Raw genomic sequence first — 18,064 nt, forward strand, 5'->3', positions numbered from 1 at the left:
GGATAAACCTTTGTGTGTTTGTTTGCTTAAATGTATACGCCACCCATCTCTCTCTCTCTCTCTCTCTCGGGACTCTGGGAGGCATACAATAGTGTAAAAAACATTAAAAGCACTAAAATTAACCACAGTTAAATAATTCAGGTGGGCATGCCAGAAATTGCTCTATTGTGGAGGCTCAAAATTGGCCATCCTCTGCCCCAAATGGAAGAAAACTGGGGAAAGGGCTGAGAATTGCATTTTTCTCTGTAAATGGACTGAAAGAAAAAAAAAGAAAGGGAAGGAATGAGTCGTAGATATCTTTCACTCATTCGCCTTTTTTCTCCCCCTCAATGTGCAAAATGGCAGGAATAATAATCAGCTGCTACATCTTGGCAGGTTTAGCTACTCGTTCTCCCCTTTTTTGATCCAATGGAAAAATTGATAGCAAATTCAGTAGCTGCCGTTCCACATTTGCAAAGCCTGAGCTCACTTATTTACCCTGGAAATGTGTCGCCTCGGAGATGACCTGCCAGCATCCAAGATCCACCAATAGAAGTTTAAAAATTCAGACCTGTGGCAAGGTGTTACGGGTGGTACAAAATACGCTGGCTGAGGAATCCTGGGAGTTTGAAGCCCACAAGCCTTCAAGTTGCCCCCATTTGGAGACCCTTGGTCTTTATCAGGAAGAGCGAAGCAAGAGGGCTCTTGGGAGAAGCTTCTTGGCAGAACCAGAGATTACTGGTGTTGCCTGGCTGGTTAAGTGCTGGTTCTGGATCCTGTTGGTTGGTTGATTGATAAAAAAAAGTGACGTTGAGCCAGCTGGAGAGAAAGCAGTCGTGCTGAGTTGTGATCTGAACTGGCCCGTGCTTTGACTAAGGACATTTAAAAATAATACACGATAGTACTATATTAGCTTCTTTTCCAGATTCTTTTAAAAGAACAAGTTTGACGGGAAAGAACTCTGTTTATCTTGTTTGATAATAACTCTACAAGCAAGACGTTAGTTTTGAATGGAAGCTATTAAATAAATTAGATTTATTTTACGAATGAAGGCCCCAGGATAATGTTGCAGGATCCAATCCCTGGTGCGTAGCTTTTTAGATTGGGGGGCTGCTGGCTGGCTGGCTATTAAGTTAACGACTGAATCTACATCTAAAAAGCTACACACAACAGCCCCCATATAAACATCACACACAGAACAGCCCAGAGCACACACAAGTTCCCTGCGGATGGGCTCCAGCATGAGTCCGAAAGCTCGGAAGACAGGGTGGCAGACACCCAGACTGGATTACATTTAATTTGAAGACTTGATCCCTGCTCCTCTGACCGCATTTCGGTCCCATGGTCCATCCATCTATTTTTATCTACGACGGGTTTGCTTTTCATGCTCCCTAACTCTTGGACCATTAAAAAAAAAAATCTGTAAAAATCTTCAGCCAGCGAGCAAAATTCATTTTATGGAGGGAAGAGGCTGGGGGACGTCTAGCAAATCTCCAAAGACTGTGCTCAAGAGCATAAGCCCCCCCCTCCCCCTGGCCACAATCAGTTCTTTAGGCATGGCCACTCAAAGGGAAAGCTGTTGCTATGAAAAATAGATCTTCCTTGAGAGTAATGCAATTGATGGATTATGTGCAATCAAGTCGGTGTTGATTTTTTACTGACAAGTTTTTCCAGGCAGTTCATCCCTAACCCCATCCTTGAATGGTGCGCTCAATTCTAGGAGTTGAAATCCACAAGTCTTAAAAGTTGCCAAGGTTGGACATCCCTGGTTTATAGAATACACCTTTCCTCTCCCTAGACAAGAGATTGTGCAACTAAGTGTCACAATTACACTGCTTCTTTTGCCGGCCTAAACACAAAAGAGAGTCTGTCCATGTTCTTTTTCATTAAAAAAAACACCATAAAAGGAAATTGGATCTCCATTTTCTACATTAATAATCTTCCTCTCCTTTTGGAATTTAAATAAAAGTTGGACTGATACGATCAACACCTACCCACAGAAATATAGTCAGTGGAAAAAGTGTGAAGCTGGGTTTTTTTCTGCAGTGGCGGTCATTAGCCATTGTTTACTCAGATGTCTAAGAGAATTTGCTTAGTTCAGAGTTTGGACCAAGTTTTAAAAATACTTGGGAAGGGAATAGATTTAGGTGAGAGATTTTTGTTAAGAACTTGTGCAGTTATAAGTGGCAGATGAGAAGGGGAAATTATATTTTATATATCTTTTCTGCTGATATACATAAAGTAGTTTTCCAAATTCCACTAACTTGATTGCTAATCTGTCTTTTGAAAATCCAAGGCAGTGTTTCTCAACCCTAGAACTTTAAGGTGAGAAGACTTCAACTCCCAGAATTCTCCATTCAGCAATCTACTTTGTTAAATGTCCTAACATGTATAATACTAGCTTTGAGAACAAAGCAACATAACAAAAGTAAGGGGAATAGATGGTGCCCACTGAGGTGGGAAGAATGCATTTATTTTCCTTCCAAGGTGAATGTTATATCAAACAAACACATTGTGATTTCTTTAATATTTTCTGGACAATCTTGTTCACTTCAGTAGTTTCACTGACGATTGGGTAAAGGGAAATTTTGGCATGGATCTTTGTGGCATGATCAATGTCTCATTACTATGTCTTTGCAAGGTTGCCAACTGATGATACATGCTCTCTCTCTCTCTCTCTCTCTCTCCCTTGGCCTACAGGTGCTTCAAGGTGCCCAACTGATTGCAGTTGCTTCTTCTGATGCTGCAGCTGCTGGTGTCGATGGATCCCCACTTCAAGGGAGCGATATCCAGGTCCAGTACGTCCAGCTGGCCCCGGTGACAGACCACTCTGCTGCTAATCCAGTGCGTAGACCATTCCTGTTCATGAATGGGGAATGTGGAGAGGGATCTCACAGCTTCCATGACACAAGACCTAGCACTCTCTGTTGTTCTTCTAAATGCATCAACTCCTTTTGTTGAAACCAAATAGCCATAGCACTTAGACTTACATACGGCTTCAGGGTGCTTCACAGCCCTCTCTAAGCGGTTTACAGAGTCAGCCTATTGCCCTCAACAATCTGGGTCCTCATTTTACCCACCTCGGAAGGATGGAAGGCTGAGTCGACCTTGAGCCCATCAGGATCAAACTCCTGGCAGTGTGAGCAGTTAGCCTGCAATACTGCATTCTAACCACTGCGCCACCACAGCTCAATGCAGCTATACCTGCTCTCAAATATTTCCATGAAGTTAGCCCTCCCCAACATGGTGCTCTCTATAATTCCCAGGCTTGGAATTTTGGAATCTATAGTTGAACCTGACTCAACAGAGCTGAGAAGGATTGTTGGAAGTCAGACTGAAATACCAAACTAGATGGCACTACAAAAAAAACATGAATTGTGCAATATTCAGGCAGGGAATGTGAAGGAAGTTCATAATTATGTAGCGTTCTTATTTTGTCTTCCTGTCTTCACAATCATCATCAATCCATTGGGGGTTTTCTCACCTCTGGCATGTATGTGCCTACAGCATTGTCAGTATTAAGACCTCCTGGTAGAACTCAGAGATTAGTCCCAACCTTTATACATTCGGTTTTCCAAGCTCTCCTGCCTGCAACCTTAACCAGGTGCAACGTCCTGGGTGGCCTTGCTCTACATTAGGGATTGAGGGACGTTTTAGGAGCATGAGCTTGATGGCTCTAAGTGTTCTGGCATTTTCTTTTGTCCACCCATGGAAACACATGCTTTCACTGTCCCCCATAAATACACATTTCCCCCTTTAACCCTCCCTTACTTTTCTCCATCCCATGATCTGCGAAGGTAGATCATTTCTGTAGGAAATGATGGTGTCCATCTATCATGTTTTTAATCTCCCTTCTCCTCCTAAATTCCCTTCGCCTCGAATGGCTGGCTAGGAACTCTGCAACGATAAGAGATGGAGAAACCCAAACGCTATCATCTTGTGTGGTGTTCTTGGGCTGAGTGAGCCTGGCCTCCTCCTGGTGAATGCCCTCTGTGTCTCTCTCCACACCTTTCCTCCCGTTGAACTCAATGGGGGTGGGAGAGGGAAACTGCCCACCATCTCCTTTTGCCTCTTCTCGCGTGCATTTAATGGGAGCTGCTGTGTTGAACCCAGAAATAAATCTTTACATATGCAGCGAGGCTGGAATTGCTCTCTTTCAGACACTTTGCACCATGTTAGCTTTTAATATTGTGGTTAACCACAGAGATTTATACCATGCTGCAGATCAGGCTAAAGGAATGCTGGCCCTTAAAGGACGGCGAGGATACGTAAAACTGCAGATTAGGCGAGAGAGAGAGAAGCACGCTGGAGCTGATCTGGCGGATTGCCGAGTAGGGAAGATGCGTGACAAGGAACATAAGACTATAAAAAGGAAGTCTGGTGCGAGGGTGAAGCTCCTGGGAGAAACATCACAACGTCTTTTGTTTCTTCCTGTGCTTCGTGTCCAGGTGGTGAACAGCTGGAAGCATCGAGTTATCCCTGCTCAGATCAGGTTCAGTCGCTGTGAGAACAGGGCTAGGCTTGTATACAAAGCTCTCTGTGTAGCTACCACACAGATAGTCAGACAATGCTGCCTAGCTCAGAAGCTTCCGTGCTTCCAGGTTGATGGAGAGTTGCTGGATGATGTAGGTAGTCCTCATTTTACAACTGTTCCTTTAGCGACTGTTACAGTGGCACAGAAACAGGGGACTTACAACCGGTCCTCACGCTTATCAAATAAAATCAAAATCAAATAAATAAATAAATAAATTATGGCTGTCACACATGGTGGCAGGATCCAAATTTAGGTGCTCAGCGTGTATTTCCAATGGTTGTAGCAACTTGGGGGGAGTCATGTGATCCCCGCTTGCGACCTTCCGACAATCAGGGGAAGCCAGATTCATTTAACGGCCCCGTGATTCACTGCAGCTATTCGCTCCACTGTGCGGGAAAAGGAGTCATAAAATTGGGCACGATTACGGTAACCACCACCTTGCTTAGCCATGGCTGTTGTAAGTTGAGGACTACCTGTCTTCTCATGCTACAATGCCAGGAAGGTGGGATCAGCTCTAAGGACATCCCACCGTGGTGCTGCTGGTGTGATTCTCCTGGCCTTGGGGTTCCGCACAGCAGTGCCCAGCCTCCCGAGGAGCAGAGATTGGACCCACATTAAGTCCTTAGATGGTTACCAGGTACCATGCTTGAGAGGCAGTGCCAGCCCAGAGCGCCTTGGGCACAAAGGGTGCCAGGGCTCACCTCAGCTGATGTTTATTTTCGTGCGCTGATTGCATTCTTTCCCTCCAGATCCTCTAATGCTCCCTGACATGTTAAATTACAGTAATAACACTGATGCCACCCAAGATTTGTTTTTCCTTCCTTCGGCTGCAGTCGACGCGTTTTCCTCTTAAAGCCGGCCCTTCGGAAAGTCTTCCACATCTGGTTAAACGTGGGATAATTAACCCAGCCCTTGAGAAGGAACTATTTATTTTAGCAATTCCTTTCTGTCTTTCTTTTTTTCCCAGGTGTTGGGTTATATTTTAGCTGCACTCAAACTGCTGTTGTAAATGTTCTGATTAAGTCAGTTGTGTATTGAGGGGGGGGGGAGAGCAATTGAGATGACCTGTAAATTAACTGAGGAGGGGGCAAAATCTGTAATAACACACTATTATGGGCAGGAGAGTCAACACTATTAGACAGTAATTCATTTCAAAGTGTTTGCCTTTAATTGGGGAAGAAAGAGTCGCCTTCCGAATTCACGGCCAGCTCTTCTTTATAAATCAGCATGGATTCCTCGTGCAATAAAACCAGAGGAAGAAAAGCTATTAAGGCAGCCTTCATCCTTTGTTCACTTCAGCCCCTTCCTTTCAGGGTAGGATCCCCCCACCCCCTTTCTAGATATAAAGAAGGAAGAGATTGAGGAAGCAACTTGAGCAGAGAACATAAAACCAAAGTTCATCATCTTCATTTAACGACCCCATAATCCCTTGCGGGGTGGAGTCTGGGCAACTGAATGGAGCTAGCAGAGTGTTTTAATGGCCGATTGCCCTTCCTGTCACCAATGCGGAGTTTTTGTTCAGCAGATATATTCTCAGTATGCCCAGAGAGAGAAAGATCTGCCTCTACCTAGGATTGAACTCGCAGCCTCCTGATTGTGAGATGAATTGTTTAGACCTGAAGTCTTGGTGGCTTTGCTGGGCAGGAGACAGACAGCACGAAAGCTGAGGTTGGAGCCTCTTAGGGGGAACAGAGAGTCTGGGGGAGAAAAGTTGGCCCGGGGCAGTTTCTTTGCAGGATAAGAGCATCTTCTGAACCTCACAGCCTAGTTAACTAGGAAAGTGTAGGAGAGAAGGAGACATCTGCTTGTTTAGGATGCCTGTCCTGTCCATCATATCCTCACTCTCCAAACTGCAAGCATGGCTGGCTGAGGAATTCTGGGAGTTGAAGTCCCAAAGTCTTAAAGTTGCCAAGTATGGGAAACCCTGATCTAAAGCAGAGACCTTGAGGAACAAAGCAGCTCTAAAAACAGTTTTACAAAGAGTAGCCAATCACTCTTCCCAATGGCTGCTTTCCACTCTTCACCCTCTCCCTTGGCAGTAACTCAGAGGAGGGAGTTGTGTTCTTCAGGAGAGACACAACGTAAATCACAAATAAAGGAAGCGGCTTCAGACTTCTAGCACTAGTATGTTTTCGGTGGCCAGATAGCCACAGTTGGGTGGTGGAGAGCTGGACCACGGAGAGTTTGGTTCGGACCCGGCACGGAAATGCTTTCATTGAACCTCGCTTAGAGTGCGGTTGCTTATTCGGGCTGTCAGCCAAATGCCACGACCCCTGAAGGGCAGCCGAGCCCTCTGGTGGTAAACTCCGGTGTGTTTGTTTCTTTGTTTGTCTCTCTCACTCTTGTGCAGAACACAGACTCCCTTCACTCAGCCATCCAGCCAGAAATGCAGATAGACCACGGAGCCATTCAGATTCAGTAGGACAAGGTGACACGGCGGCCACCATCTCAGCTCGTGGACGACAGCGAAAGATTCCGGTTCACAGAGCAAGTTCGTCGTTTCTGCTCAGCCTGCAGGGCGTTCCCAGGACTTTTCCTGTACATACGAGTGTGATCTGCCTCCTCTGACCTGGTTTGAATGGAACCACTGGCAGATCTGATGGACCAAGCCGTGGCGGAACTGCCATCCTTCCACTCCGTTCCTAGGAGACGTGGTTTAACTGGGGGGGGGGGAGGATCAGCCTCGCGGGAGGGAAGATCTAGCTAACTTTCATTAACCCAACTATTTCGAGTGATGTCAGGCCACCACCGTTTCTTCTCCTCCCTGACTCCTCCCTGCAAATGTCCCTAGACGTCTTCTCAGAGACAGGGTTGGCTTGCAAGGCATCCCTTGTCGCTCAGAAAGAATCAAGAGTGCAAATATATTTTGCTGTGGAAAGAAGTTTTTTTTTTAAAAAAAAAATTGCTATGTTTGTAATAACAAAGAGAGAGAGAGAGAGATGTATTTAAAAAAACGAAGGTGGGACGGAGGCAGGCCCCGGATCATAAATGTTAGCTTCTTTTGCTGCTGGTTTTCCCGTTTCAGTGTAATCATAAAAAAAAAAGAGGGAAAAAAAGCATACAAGCAGAAACTTCGCCTCTTTGGGGGGGATGGGTATTCTTCCAACTTTTTTAAAAGGGGAAAAACTGCTATCCACCACTGTAATTATGCATTTCTAAAGAAATAAATGTGTATTTATGAAGACCATTTTGAAAATTCCTCCCTGAGGTGTTACACATGCTCCCAGGTATGGCTTATGGTCACTCACTCAACACACTCACAGCTCTGGTCAACAGTCACAGTCACATCACTTGTCTCACATCTCTCTCTCTCTCTCCCTCCTTCCCTCCCTCTCTTTCTCTCTCTCTCTTTCTCTCTCTCTCTCTCTCTCTCTCTCACACACACACACACACACACACCACCACATTTCTTGACTAGGCTGGCAGGCACTAGTCAGAGGAATGGAAGCCACCAAGTCTGCACCAAAAATGACTCTGAGAGTTGGTGGTGGGTTTCGGGATCCCTTTTATCCTCCCCCAAAAACCTGGCTTTGTTGATTGACAAGACTGGCAGCTGGGACTTGAGTGGGAAGTTCCTAAGTGCTGAGGTCCAACTTATTTTGCCTGGTTCAGGTGATGTCTCTGTCTACATTTCCTTTCCAGTTTGGTACTTCTTAAGTACCACCCCAGAGGGGTCTTTTAGACAAGAATCCTGACTTTTTTTCCCCACCCCGCTTATGTACCTGCTTTATCCTTAGGTATGGCAACTTCAGCCTGCTCTCACACACCTTTCATGACTTATTTTTCTGACACACATTAGATCATTTCTGTGCTTCTTCAACTGCCTCTTTATTGGTATTCTTCTCTAAAGAACCAGTGATCTGTGAGGTAAGAACAGACTGAGGAGAGAAAGTGTGCTAAGGGTTATCCTGGTTTATTTATCCTTCCAGATAGGGGATTACAGGGTCACGAAAAGGGAGTTTTTAGATAGGGTAACCCTAATTTAGGGCAATGCACCCCCTTGTCCTTTTTGTCAGAAGAGAAGAAAACGACGGGAAATACCCTAACGCGAAGTCAGTTATTCTGGACGAGAAGGTTCGTGCAAATAGAGAAAAACTTGGACCCCCCAACTTGGGCTCCAAATCAATTCTTGCTTCTATAGTTCCCAAGGCAATTTGTTAAATAGGAGCTATGGCTTTGTTTTTTTGTTTTTTTTTCTCTGAACGAGAAATAGGCACGCATGCAAAGACGACTCCTGGGAAGCCAGGGCTCTTTGGAACATGAGAGCTTTCGTGATGGACAGGAATGAGCGAGCAAGGCGTGGTTGGGGCAACCCCAGCTCCTTAGTTAGCAAGGCTGTTTTAAAAGCCAAGGCTATGAATTGGCACCGACTGTTGAGACCCGCGAGGTGGAACGGTGGCGATTTGCAAAGGAAACGTCACTGCTGGGCGAAGGACCGTTAGGTATCAGAAGGCCAAAATTAGCCCCCTGATTCTTCTAAAAACATCTCAGGAATTTTTAGTGTTGTCTTCTGCAGTTTGGCTAGAAGATAGTTTTTCTTCTTTTTGTGCAAACACTTAGCTTTCAACTGCAGATAAATGCGGGAAATTGCAATCAAGCAGAAAATTTATTTGACCGAAGGAAAATAAGTCCGGGGCTTGGCAGTCCTGTGGTGATTAATTTTTTTTCCCCTACCGTGCTCCGCCATAAATTATCACTCTGTTTTCAGTGGAGAAACCAGACAGAGCCAATCTGAAAGATTGATAGAAACTCTAATCTAGGAGAAGACGATAAAGAGCCTCCATCTGCCAGCTTTCCAGCTTCCTGTTTGATCTGGGACATCACCCTTTCCCCCCAGGACTCAAAATACTCTTCTTTAAAATGGAGGTGAGACACGGTTTTCTCTGTGGCCCTCAACTTGCAGCCGCAACTGAGCCCAAAACCTCTGTTGCTAAGCGAGACATTTGTTAAGGGAACTTTGCCCCGTTTTATGACCTTTCTTGCCACAGTTCTTAAGTGAGTCATTGCAGTTGTTAAGTTAGGAACACAGTTGTTAAGTGAATCTGGCTTCTTCATTGACTTTGGTCACGAAAGGGGGTTACCTGATCCTGGGATAATGCAACTGTCATAAATGTGAATCAGTTGCCAACTGTCTGAATTTTGGTCACGTGACCTTGGGGATGCTGCAACAGTCGTAAGTGTGAAATATGGTCATAAGTCCCTTTTTTAAGTGATGTTGTAGCTTTGAACGGTTACTAAATGAACTGTTGTAGATTGCTAGTTGTGTGAAAAGCCATGGTGTACCTGACCATCAAGAATACCAGTCTTAACTTAATCAAGACACAATACATGTTCCCTAAAACATCACCTGGAAAAAACTTCGAAAAAGCTATCCCAGAATCCTGGAAACAGTTAAAAACAGGGTGGCCATCTTTAAATTCCCTGATGTCATGCAAGATTCAGAAAGTTAGGCAGAACCTGGTCATCTGGCATTTTCTCTCTCTTTCCAAGGCATCTCCGCTTTTTTTCTTAATCTGTGATTAATCATTCCATTTTTTGGAAAGGGAAAGAAATAAATTTCTCTGTTTTGAAATTAAGCTTCTCTCTCTTTTCCTGAAATGGATCCAGAACAGACCAGGCTGAGATGGACTTTGGTGGGTTTGTAGTCCAGCATTGGGAAATCTTCTACTGTCCTGCCCATATTGTATAAACCAGGTAACCAAGTTACCAGTAAGGCTGGCTGGGGAATTCTGGGAGTTGAAGTCCACAAGTCTTAAAGTTGCCAAGTTTGAAGACCCCTGAATTACAGTAACACATCCATAAGGGAAAATATATATGTTTTTCCCACCTTGGTGGGACCTGCAACTCTGTCGCTGAATTGGAAAGTTTGCTCAAAGAACTCCCATGTTTTCCTTCTCTGGGAAGCCTTTCGGACTTGTTCCTACAACCCAGTTTCTTTCAGGTCAGGAGCCCGAAGCTAAATTTGTATAAAATGCTAACCTTGGGTTTTGGGCTACTTATGATGTAACTTGAGAACAAAGCTGATTTGGTCCTGTAGCGGTCCGATTTAATATATGAATGCAGAAGATGGGTTAATTCAGCAACCCCATGAAATGTGCTGTGTTAATCCAACTGTGGAGAAACTAACAGTTTCTCTTGGAGAGCCGAATCCACAAAGCAGAAATATCTTGGTCCTTTCTCCCCGAGCGGTTCCTCCTCCTCCTTGGAAACCGTCAGAGGGTGTTTCCTGTTTGCTTCCAGCCCAAGGAGGGTTAAACATGTGCGAAGAGGAAGGGAATCCCAATTCTGGAACTTGAGACCTTCCAGCTGAGAGCGGAGAGAGAGATGCAGGCGGACGTCACAACCCTCCTCGCCGCACTCGGCTCCCGTGTCAAAGGAAGTCTGCCGAAGGCGCACCGAGGGCTGCGGCACCACTGAGGATAGAGATATGTAATGCCATCACTTCCGACTCCGGTGAGTAGGAAACGTGTCAGTCTCTGAAGTAGCATTGCAAAAGAAGCCAAAAAAGTGCGGCTCTCTTTTGCAGCTGGTGGGCCTCTCCAGCGATGGAGAAACAGCTTTCAAAGCGGAGACTGTGGCATCCGTGGCTCCAGGACAAAACTTTAATCCCCTTGCCCTCTGTACAAACACTCTTACCCTCTGGTACCCCAGTCCCTTGACACCTGCCGAGAATTTAAAAAGAAAGAAAGAAAGACAGTGGAATGAAAGCAAAGCCCCCTAATCTGTGAGTATCCAGGCCATCTCTCCACAAAGTTTTGGATGGATTTGATTTTGGGGGAAAGGCAGCTGCAGTTCTCTGGAGTGAAGTCTTCTGCTTATGATCCGGCATCTCCTCGGAAGGGGAGATGATAGAAAGGCATCAGCCGTGGGGGGGTGGGGGGAAGTGATGGAGATGGGCGTGCGTGTGCCGTCCAAAGAAGTGCCAGAGAGGGAGGGAAATTTTGCTCATCATCCTATAGAAGAAAAGGGTGTTAAGCATCTCCCTCCGTCCTCCTCTCCGACGCACACACCTCCAGTCACGTGCACCAAGACTTAGTTATCGGTGTGTCTCTTGAGTGCATTGATGCTTTCATTTCTGAACTGTCCATTTCCAGGGGTCTCTTTCAGAACTATCGGGGTTTCAGTTTCAGCAGCATTTAAAGCAATTTCATTCTGCAAACTGTCCTGTTTTGTCTCATTTGACGGAGTTTAATCTCGGGGCACTATTTTCCCCCCAAACCACTCTCTCTCTCTCTTGCATATTCAGCCAGAGCGAAGGATTATTTGGACAATCTTTATAACTGCCAAGGGAGACCGGAAAATGGGCAGGTTAAAAACCTACTGAAGGATCGGGAACCTGGGAGACTAAGCAGAAAGAGGGGGTGTTGTTTTAAGCCCCTCCTTCTGGTTTAAGGAAGCAACGTCCATCACAAGAAATAAATAGGCTTGTGCTAATGTGTCTACGATGCTGCTGGTTTTCTTTGACCATTTTAGTCATTTAAGAGTCAAGATCTTGCAGGATCTCGTACTGGAAATCTGTAGTGAAAGTGAAGGTACTGAGGATCTCTGGGCCAGTTCCCCAGATTCACCTGCATTTGGGCTTTTTACAGATGTTTGTTTTCCTGATATGGGACCAAAGTGGGCCATTAGATGCTGCTTTGGCTTGATAAGGCAGAACCCTTTCATCACTTTTTGTCTCTCCCACGATATTTTTCCAGAGGGAAACACGGGTTTTCATGGTAGAATTCTCCCCACCGACCCCTCCCCCCACTCCCCCCAAAATTTCCCCCCTCCCCCCAAAAAATTTCCAGTTGCCACTTGCGCCTCTCCTGATATCTGATTGTACCAAGTTCTGCCCATTTCCCATAATTGTTGTTTTCAAGATTCAGCATCTCTCTTTCTGTGGTGCCTGGTTTTGATTTCCCTTCTCTATTCTCCATGTTGCTTGCGTTAAGCGCCTGTTTTCCATTACAAAGCTTTGAGACAGACCAAAAGGACAGTCACATTTTCCGAGCCTAAATATCTCCCTCCCACCCCTTCCTCAAAATTATTCATTTCGGCAGGATGTTTCAGGGGGAGGGGGGGAGGCAGCACCGAAGCAGGTAGATTGATGGTTGGGGTGGCTTCCTTCGGTGTGGTCTTCCTTGGGGGGGGAGGGGGGAACACGCAGGAAAAGATTCAAGAGAAGCGTCTGTTTCCGTCATGGAGATGTAAAATGTTTCCAAATGATTTTAGAAGCTCTTAGTTTTATTTACAATGCAATGTTTGTGTTATTCTCCATCCAGATGGAAATGAAACGGAGCTCAGAAATACAGCAGATGCGTTCCCAAAACTTAAAAGCTTTCCCATCTGCAGTGATGATACAAATTGGCTGTTAATTCTTAAGTCAACAAGCCAGAATGCAGAGTCAGTTTAACCCAGTTGATGTGAGCTTGCGCATTGCACCAAGCTACGCCTCCGAGCTGTGGCTTGTGGGGCACTCCACAATGGTCAGATGTAACACCCAATGCACATAGGGAAGGATTGGGGTCTCTCTGAGCACACACACCCAAGACACATAGGAGCCCTTAAATTTTGGGGGGTAGCCTCCTCTGGTGTAAATGATGAAAGTCAATAACACAATTACCTACCATGTTGAAATGGGAAAAGAACAAAAATGAGCATAAGTGTATACATCATATCCTCATCATTCTCAGGAAAAAGTAGGGAATATCTACATGGGGTATATTCTACTTATTTGATGTGTTTGGTCTGATTCTCGGCTTCTTAATTCTCTGACATTTGTTGTCACCATTTGCACCTTAAATCCATTTGTAAATCCATTTGCACCTTAAATCCATTTATTATAAACCAGAGTTTCTCAACCTTGTCCCCTTGAAGATGTCGGATTTAGAATTTTATTGTTGCTCTGGGCTGGGGAATTCTGGGAGTTGAAGTCCACACATCTTCAAGGGGCCAAGATTGAGAAGTTGTAATTTATGATTTGTGAACTTCAGTGGCTGGATTGATCTACCGTCTTAAGTCAAAATTAAACCACATAAGGCTCTGCGGCCTCCATCCCCACAAGCTTCCGTAGGAACTATAGACGAAAAATCCTTTAATGGCCAACGTTTCCATGCCATTGTCCTTCGTTTGCAAAGCGGGAACGCCAACAGCTTTTGTGGGTGTGCGTGTGGTGTTAGACAGACTTTCAACAATCAAGCGTTAGCAGACAGCTCTGTAAGTAATGAGGCTTTCCCAATTATCCTGGTCCTCTTCCCAAATATTTATTTAGTTATGCATTTTTTGCACGCATTCTCTCTCTCTCTCTCTCTCTCTCCTTTCCTCCCCCTGAAGCTTGTGTACATACAGAGAAGGCGAAATGAATCCATTTCATGGGTTAGTCATGGTGGAAAGTCTCAGCAGATTGAATGACTTTTTATCAATGGCATGGGGTAGGGATCATATTAAAGAGCGTGCCTAATGATTATGTGGCATGCAAATGAGCCTCTGCGTAGTGTATTAACAGTTGATAAAACACCACTCGCCCCCTGATGTGGATCAGGATAGGCGAGGAAGATGGTGTGTGTGTGTGTGTGTGTGTGTGTGTGTGTGTGTAAACAAAAGCTACGAGGGACATAAAGAGCCATGGAAAGATACATGCTCGGTATTACAAGACAAGATAGAAAGACCTGCACATGGATTAGAGAACAAGCAAAAGTATACAATGTCATCAAGAGAGTGAAAGAATTGAAATGGAAACGGGCTGGTCTCATAGCAAGAACTGATGGCCGGTAGACCAAGGCAGTCCTTGAATGGATTTCACTTGATCAAAAGCTTCCACGAAAGAGACCTAAAACAAGATGGATCAACCACATCAGCAAATATGGCGGACCCAACTGGCAAACGAAAGCTCAGGACCGTGTAGGTTGGAAACCTGCGGAAGGGCACCAAGCCTGAAGACTCTAGGACTGTAGGATGCCTCGTGGGATAGTTTAGCGCAATCCTTTGGTGCTGAATTTTGGATGCACAACCTTTCCAAGTCAAACTAGGCCTCCCACATTTGCTCACACGATTCTGGCTGCTTCCATAGATGCAAGCCACATTTCTGGCTCTTACACAAGACGTGCTGGCAACTGGGCCACGCAATAGAGTTGCATGGTTAAATTTGTTCATCCTAGCAATTCTGCCGAAGTTATGTGTCTGTTTGTTTGTGTGACTGCCTGGATTCACTGGTCATGCTCTGTTGCCTCTTCTCTGGCACCTCCGTTGCTGTAATTGATTTCCTTCGATTGAACCCCTGGGCTAGTCTCTGGACGTCGCAGCCTAGAAAACTATCCTCAAGGTTGTGGTTCTCCATCCCAGCTAATCCAGCTCCAGTCACACTTGGGGTGTTTTTGATTAGATATCATTTTTATTGAGGCTCGTCAAACCTCTTGGAGTGAGCTGGGTTGTGTTTCCACATCCTTCTTGGGCTGGCTCCGTTCTTTGGCTCAGAGCGCAAGGCTTATAAAAAGGTCAGTGTAAACACTGCTGGGGAGGACTTAATTATGTGGGTCTGCCAGGATATTTACCTTCCTCCTCTCTCTACAAAGCCAAACACTTGATCAGCTTGGACACAAAACGTGGAGACTGAAAACAGCAAATCTCTCAGCCCTTTTCTGCACGGTTGGGTGTTGGAGGATCTGGCACTCTTCAATACATATATTTTCAATTTCTTGCTTTCCAGAAATAAGCGGATATTGCCAATGTCTGTGCTCCCCCATAAATAATGGCCATGAGTTGCAGAGATGGAAAAGGCTAAGTCATGGTTCATTTATCCAAGTTTTGCCCTAGTGGCCTGCTGCCTAATGTTCGACTTATACATTATCCTATGTAAACATGCCATGGTTTGATGAGTGACTTCAGTGACAGAGATATTTTTCGCACATTATCCGTTTCAGCAACCCAGTTTGGAAATGCTGCCTTTGGTTTCGCTAGTAATGTACCTACCATGGGTTGTCTGGAAATCGACCGTGTCTTTTAGAAAAGTATGTGCCAGCCACGACTGGTGTATGTCCTTAGAGCCCAAGACCAACCTGTACTTGACTAGGGACCTAGATCCCTCCCAGCATGAAAAAATGTTGAGTTGGAGAACCTGAATCTGGAGAGGTTCCTGACTTTGTTCCAAGGCCAGGCTGGACATTCTGGGAGTTGAAGGCCACTTCTTTGAGAAGGTTGAGAAACATTGGCCTAACGGATGGAAGCCAAGCCCAGTTGATTCCCATGAAAGCAAAGATAACTAGATCTCCACCACTGATTTCAAGGATGGCTCAGGATACCTTGGCTGTTGTTTAGAATCCTTGCAATGATCCTGACTGTTCCTGAATATCTCTAATCTCAGCCTGCTCTTGCATTAATGCATCTGATTTCCACCGGGTTCTGCAACAGCAGGTGGCCATGTGTTTGGCACCCGGCTCTTTCCTTGCCCTCACAAGTTCCCCACTCAGCAGTTTCCCTGGCCACAGGGATTACAGCTTCTGACTTTTATCTCCTCGTCTCTGTTGAAATCCCTGTTGGAAATATGTCTGTTCTTCTTTGTCAAAGACTGTAACGCATCTCTCTTCCTGGTGATCTCTATGATTTCACTCCATTACTGGGTGTTCTCTCTTTCCGTGATGGTAAAACAGTAGCCACCCTTAATTCAGCTCTGAGCCTGATTTGGCTTGTAAAATAGATGAGACACTCTGCCAAGGGTGCAAAGCTTTAAGTTCAATGCAGCCCTCTTAAAATGAAAAAAAATCTCCTTGCAAAGGAACATCGTGCAATCCCGTTCTTCTCGCCTTTAAGATGAAAAACTCGAGTTGAAGATCGCTCAGCTGCAGGGTCTTACAAGCAGAAGACTTTGACGTCATTCCTTGCTTTATCCCATGAGAAATATGGCAGGCATGGGTATAAATGTTTTGGCTCTGTTCCCTGATGTTCGTGAAGCTGCTTTAGACCTTGGCACAAGGACAGGGCCCAGGGTGGGGTCTTCAAAGGGAAAGGGGAAGGCTTGGACCCTTTTGCAATGTCAAAAATACCGAGCAGATGAAATTGATTCTTCTCGCTTGGCTGCCGATTCATTTTCTTGTGCAACTTTATTGGAATCTGCTGGTTCCCCCTCTCTGCGCGCTGCTTCCCCCATAGCGGCCGCGTCCAAATATTCACTCATGTAACCGAACCAAGCCCATCTTCTCCTCTCTTGACATCCCCAGTTGATGGAAGGCAGAAGAAATATCTCCCTTCCCAAAGGACCTTGCGATATTAATCCCCCAGCTCTCGCCATGATGCTATTGGCATCTTGTCAAGGTTTTCTTAAACAAGAGAGTTGAACTCCATTGTTGGGCAGGCGAAGAGTTCAAGGCTGAGACAGCAACTGGAGAGCCAAGTATGGACAGATGCAGGCAGTACTCAAAGTCTACAAATCAAAATCAGACAGAGATCAATTCTGCTCATCCCGATCTGTCCCTCTCCTTGCTCCTTGTGGGGAAGAAAGACATTTTTATGGATGTATTATTGATTAACCAGAGGGCTTGCCTTGGAAATGTTTTCATTGCCAAAGTCAAATGTTGGCAGGTTATGGTTAACAACCTCTTAGGCTTTTTTTAAAAAAGTAAAGCTTAGGTGAATTTCCCTTTCCATCGTTTTGTTTTTCTGCTGAGTTGGCGTGATTTAGGATGAAATATTTCTTTTGAAGTTGAACCTGGTACTAATGAGACTCCAGACTTTGGATTCCCTTCCCAGCGCAGTTCAAAAGTTGATAGAAGTGCTACGTTCAGGTCTCCATCTGGTTTTGCAGCAGGCAGCCAAGGGACCTTAAGCCTGGAATTCTCTGAACTATCTACTGCAGTGGTCCCCAACCTTTTTATCGCCGCGGCCCGCTGAGCGCGCGCAGGGGTGGGAGCACGGCCCAGGAGCTTTTGCGCATGGCCCATTGCGCACGGCCCAGGAGCCTTTGCGCTGCAGCGTTCATGTCCCCCGGCCGCTGCACAGCCCGGTGCCAGGTACTCCACGGCCCGGCACCGGTCCGCGGACCGGGGGTTGGGGACCACTGATCTACTGGAAATGTGTCTTCTAGCACCGATGATTTTCCTTGGTTGAGCCGGGAAATGTCTGCAAGTAAACCACCAAAGAGAGCACAAGGACCACACAGGTCAATCCTGAGCTACAAATATTCTCTTTTATTGATTATCATAAAGACTCACGTACCTAGGCATGAGTTTAAGGTTTAATGGCACCGGTCTCTTGCACTACTGACAAAATGCTGTTAAAACTTTTTCCCTGTTGTGGAATGACATCTGGCTGTCTGAATCACAGGATCCAACCAACCATGAATACCAGAAGGTAATCTGCTGGGAGACAACAACATATTATTTTCCCAAAGAAATCGGTTCTTGGGGAGCAAATTTTCACCCTAATAGCTTCATTCCCAAGAATATATCTAAAAATAAAATAAGTAGCAAAGAAAAATGGAAGATGTTGTGTCTTCCTTTCCAGAACCATGAGAAAGGACCTAACATTTATTAAGTTGTTGCTGATATGATAGAGTAAAAAATGTGGTCTCTGCAGCCA

The 18,064-nt window shown here is 45.3% G+C and overlaps 1 protein-coding gene across 6 annotated transcripts in view; it reads left to right on the plus strand.

The window, feature by feature from the left end:
- Positions 1-7,642, plus strand: part of BANP (BTG3 associated nuclear protein) — an 86,308-nt gene extending 78,666 nt beyond the window's left edge. For all 6 annotated transcript variants that reach the window (XM_070952686.1, XM_070952688.1, XM_070952687.1 and 3 more), the window contains 2 exons: positions 2,680-2,823; positions 6,864-7,642. In XM_070952686.1, the coding sequence (XP_070808787.1) occupies positions 2,680-2,823; positions 6,864-6,935 (216 nt within the window). In that variant the 3' untranslated portion in view covers positions 6,936-7,642. The remainder of the gene's footprint in view (positions 1-2,679; positions 2,824-6,863) is intronic.
- The last annotated feature ends 10,422 nt before the right edge of the window (positions 7,643-18,064 follow it).

Source organism: Pituophis catenifer, unplaced genomic scaffold, assembly GCF_029215685.1.
Source record: "Pituophis catenifer annectens isolate HBS135680 unplaced genomic scaffold, rPitCat1.0.hap2 SCAF_13, whole genome shotgun sequence".
Lineage (NCBI taxonomy): Eukaryota > Metazoa > Chordata > Lepidosauria > Squamata > Colubridae > Pituophis > Pituophis catenifer.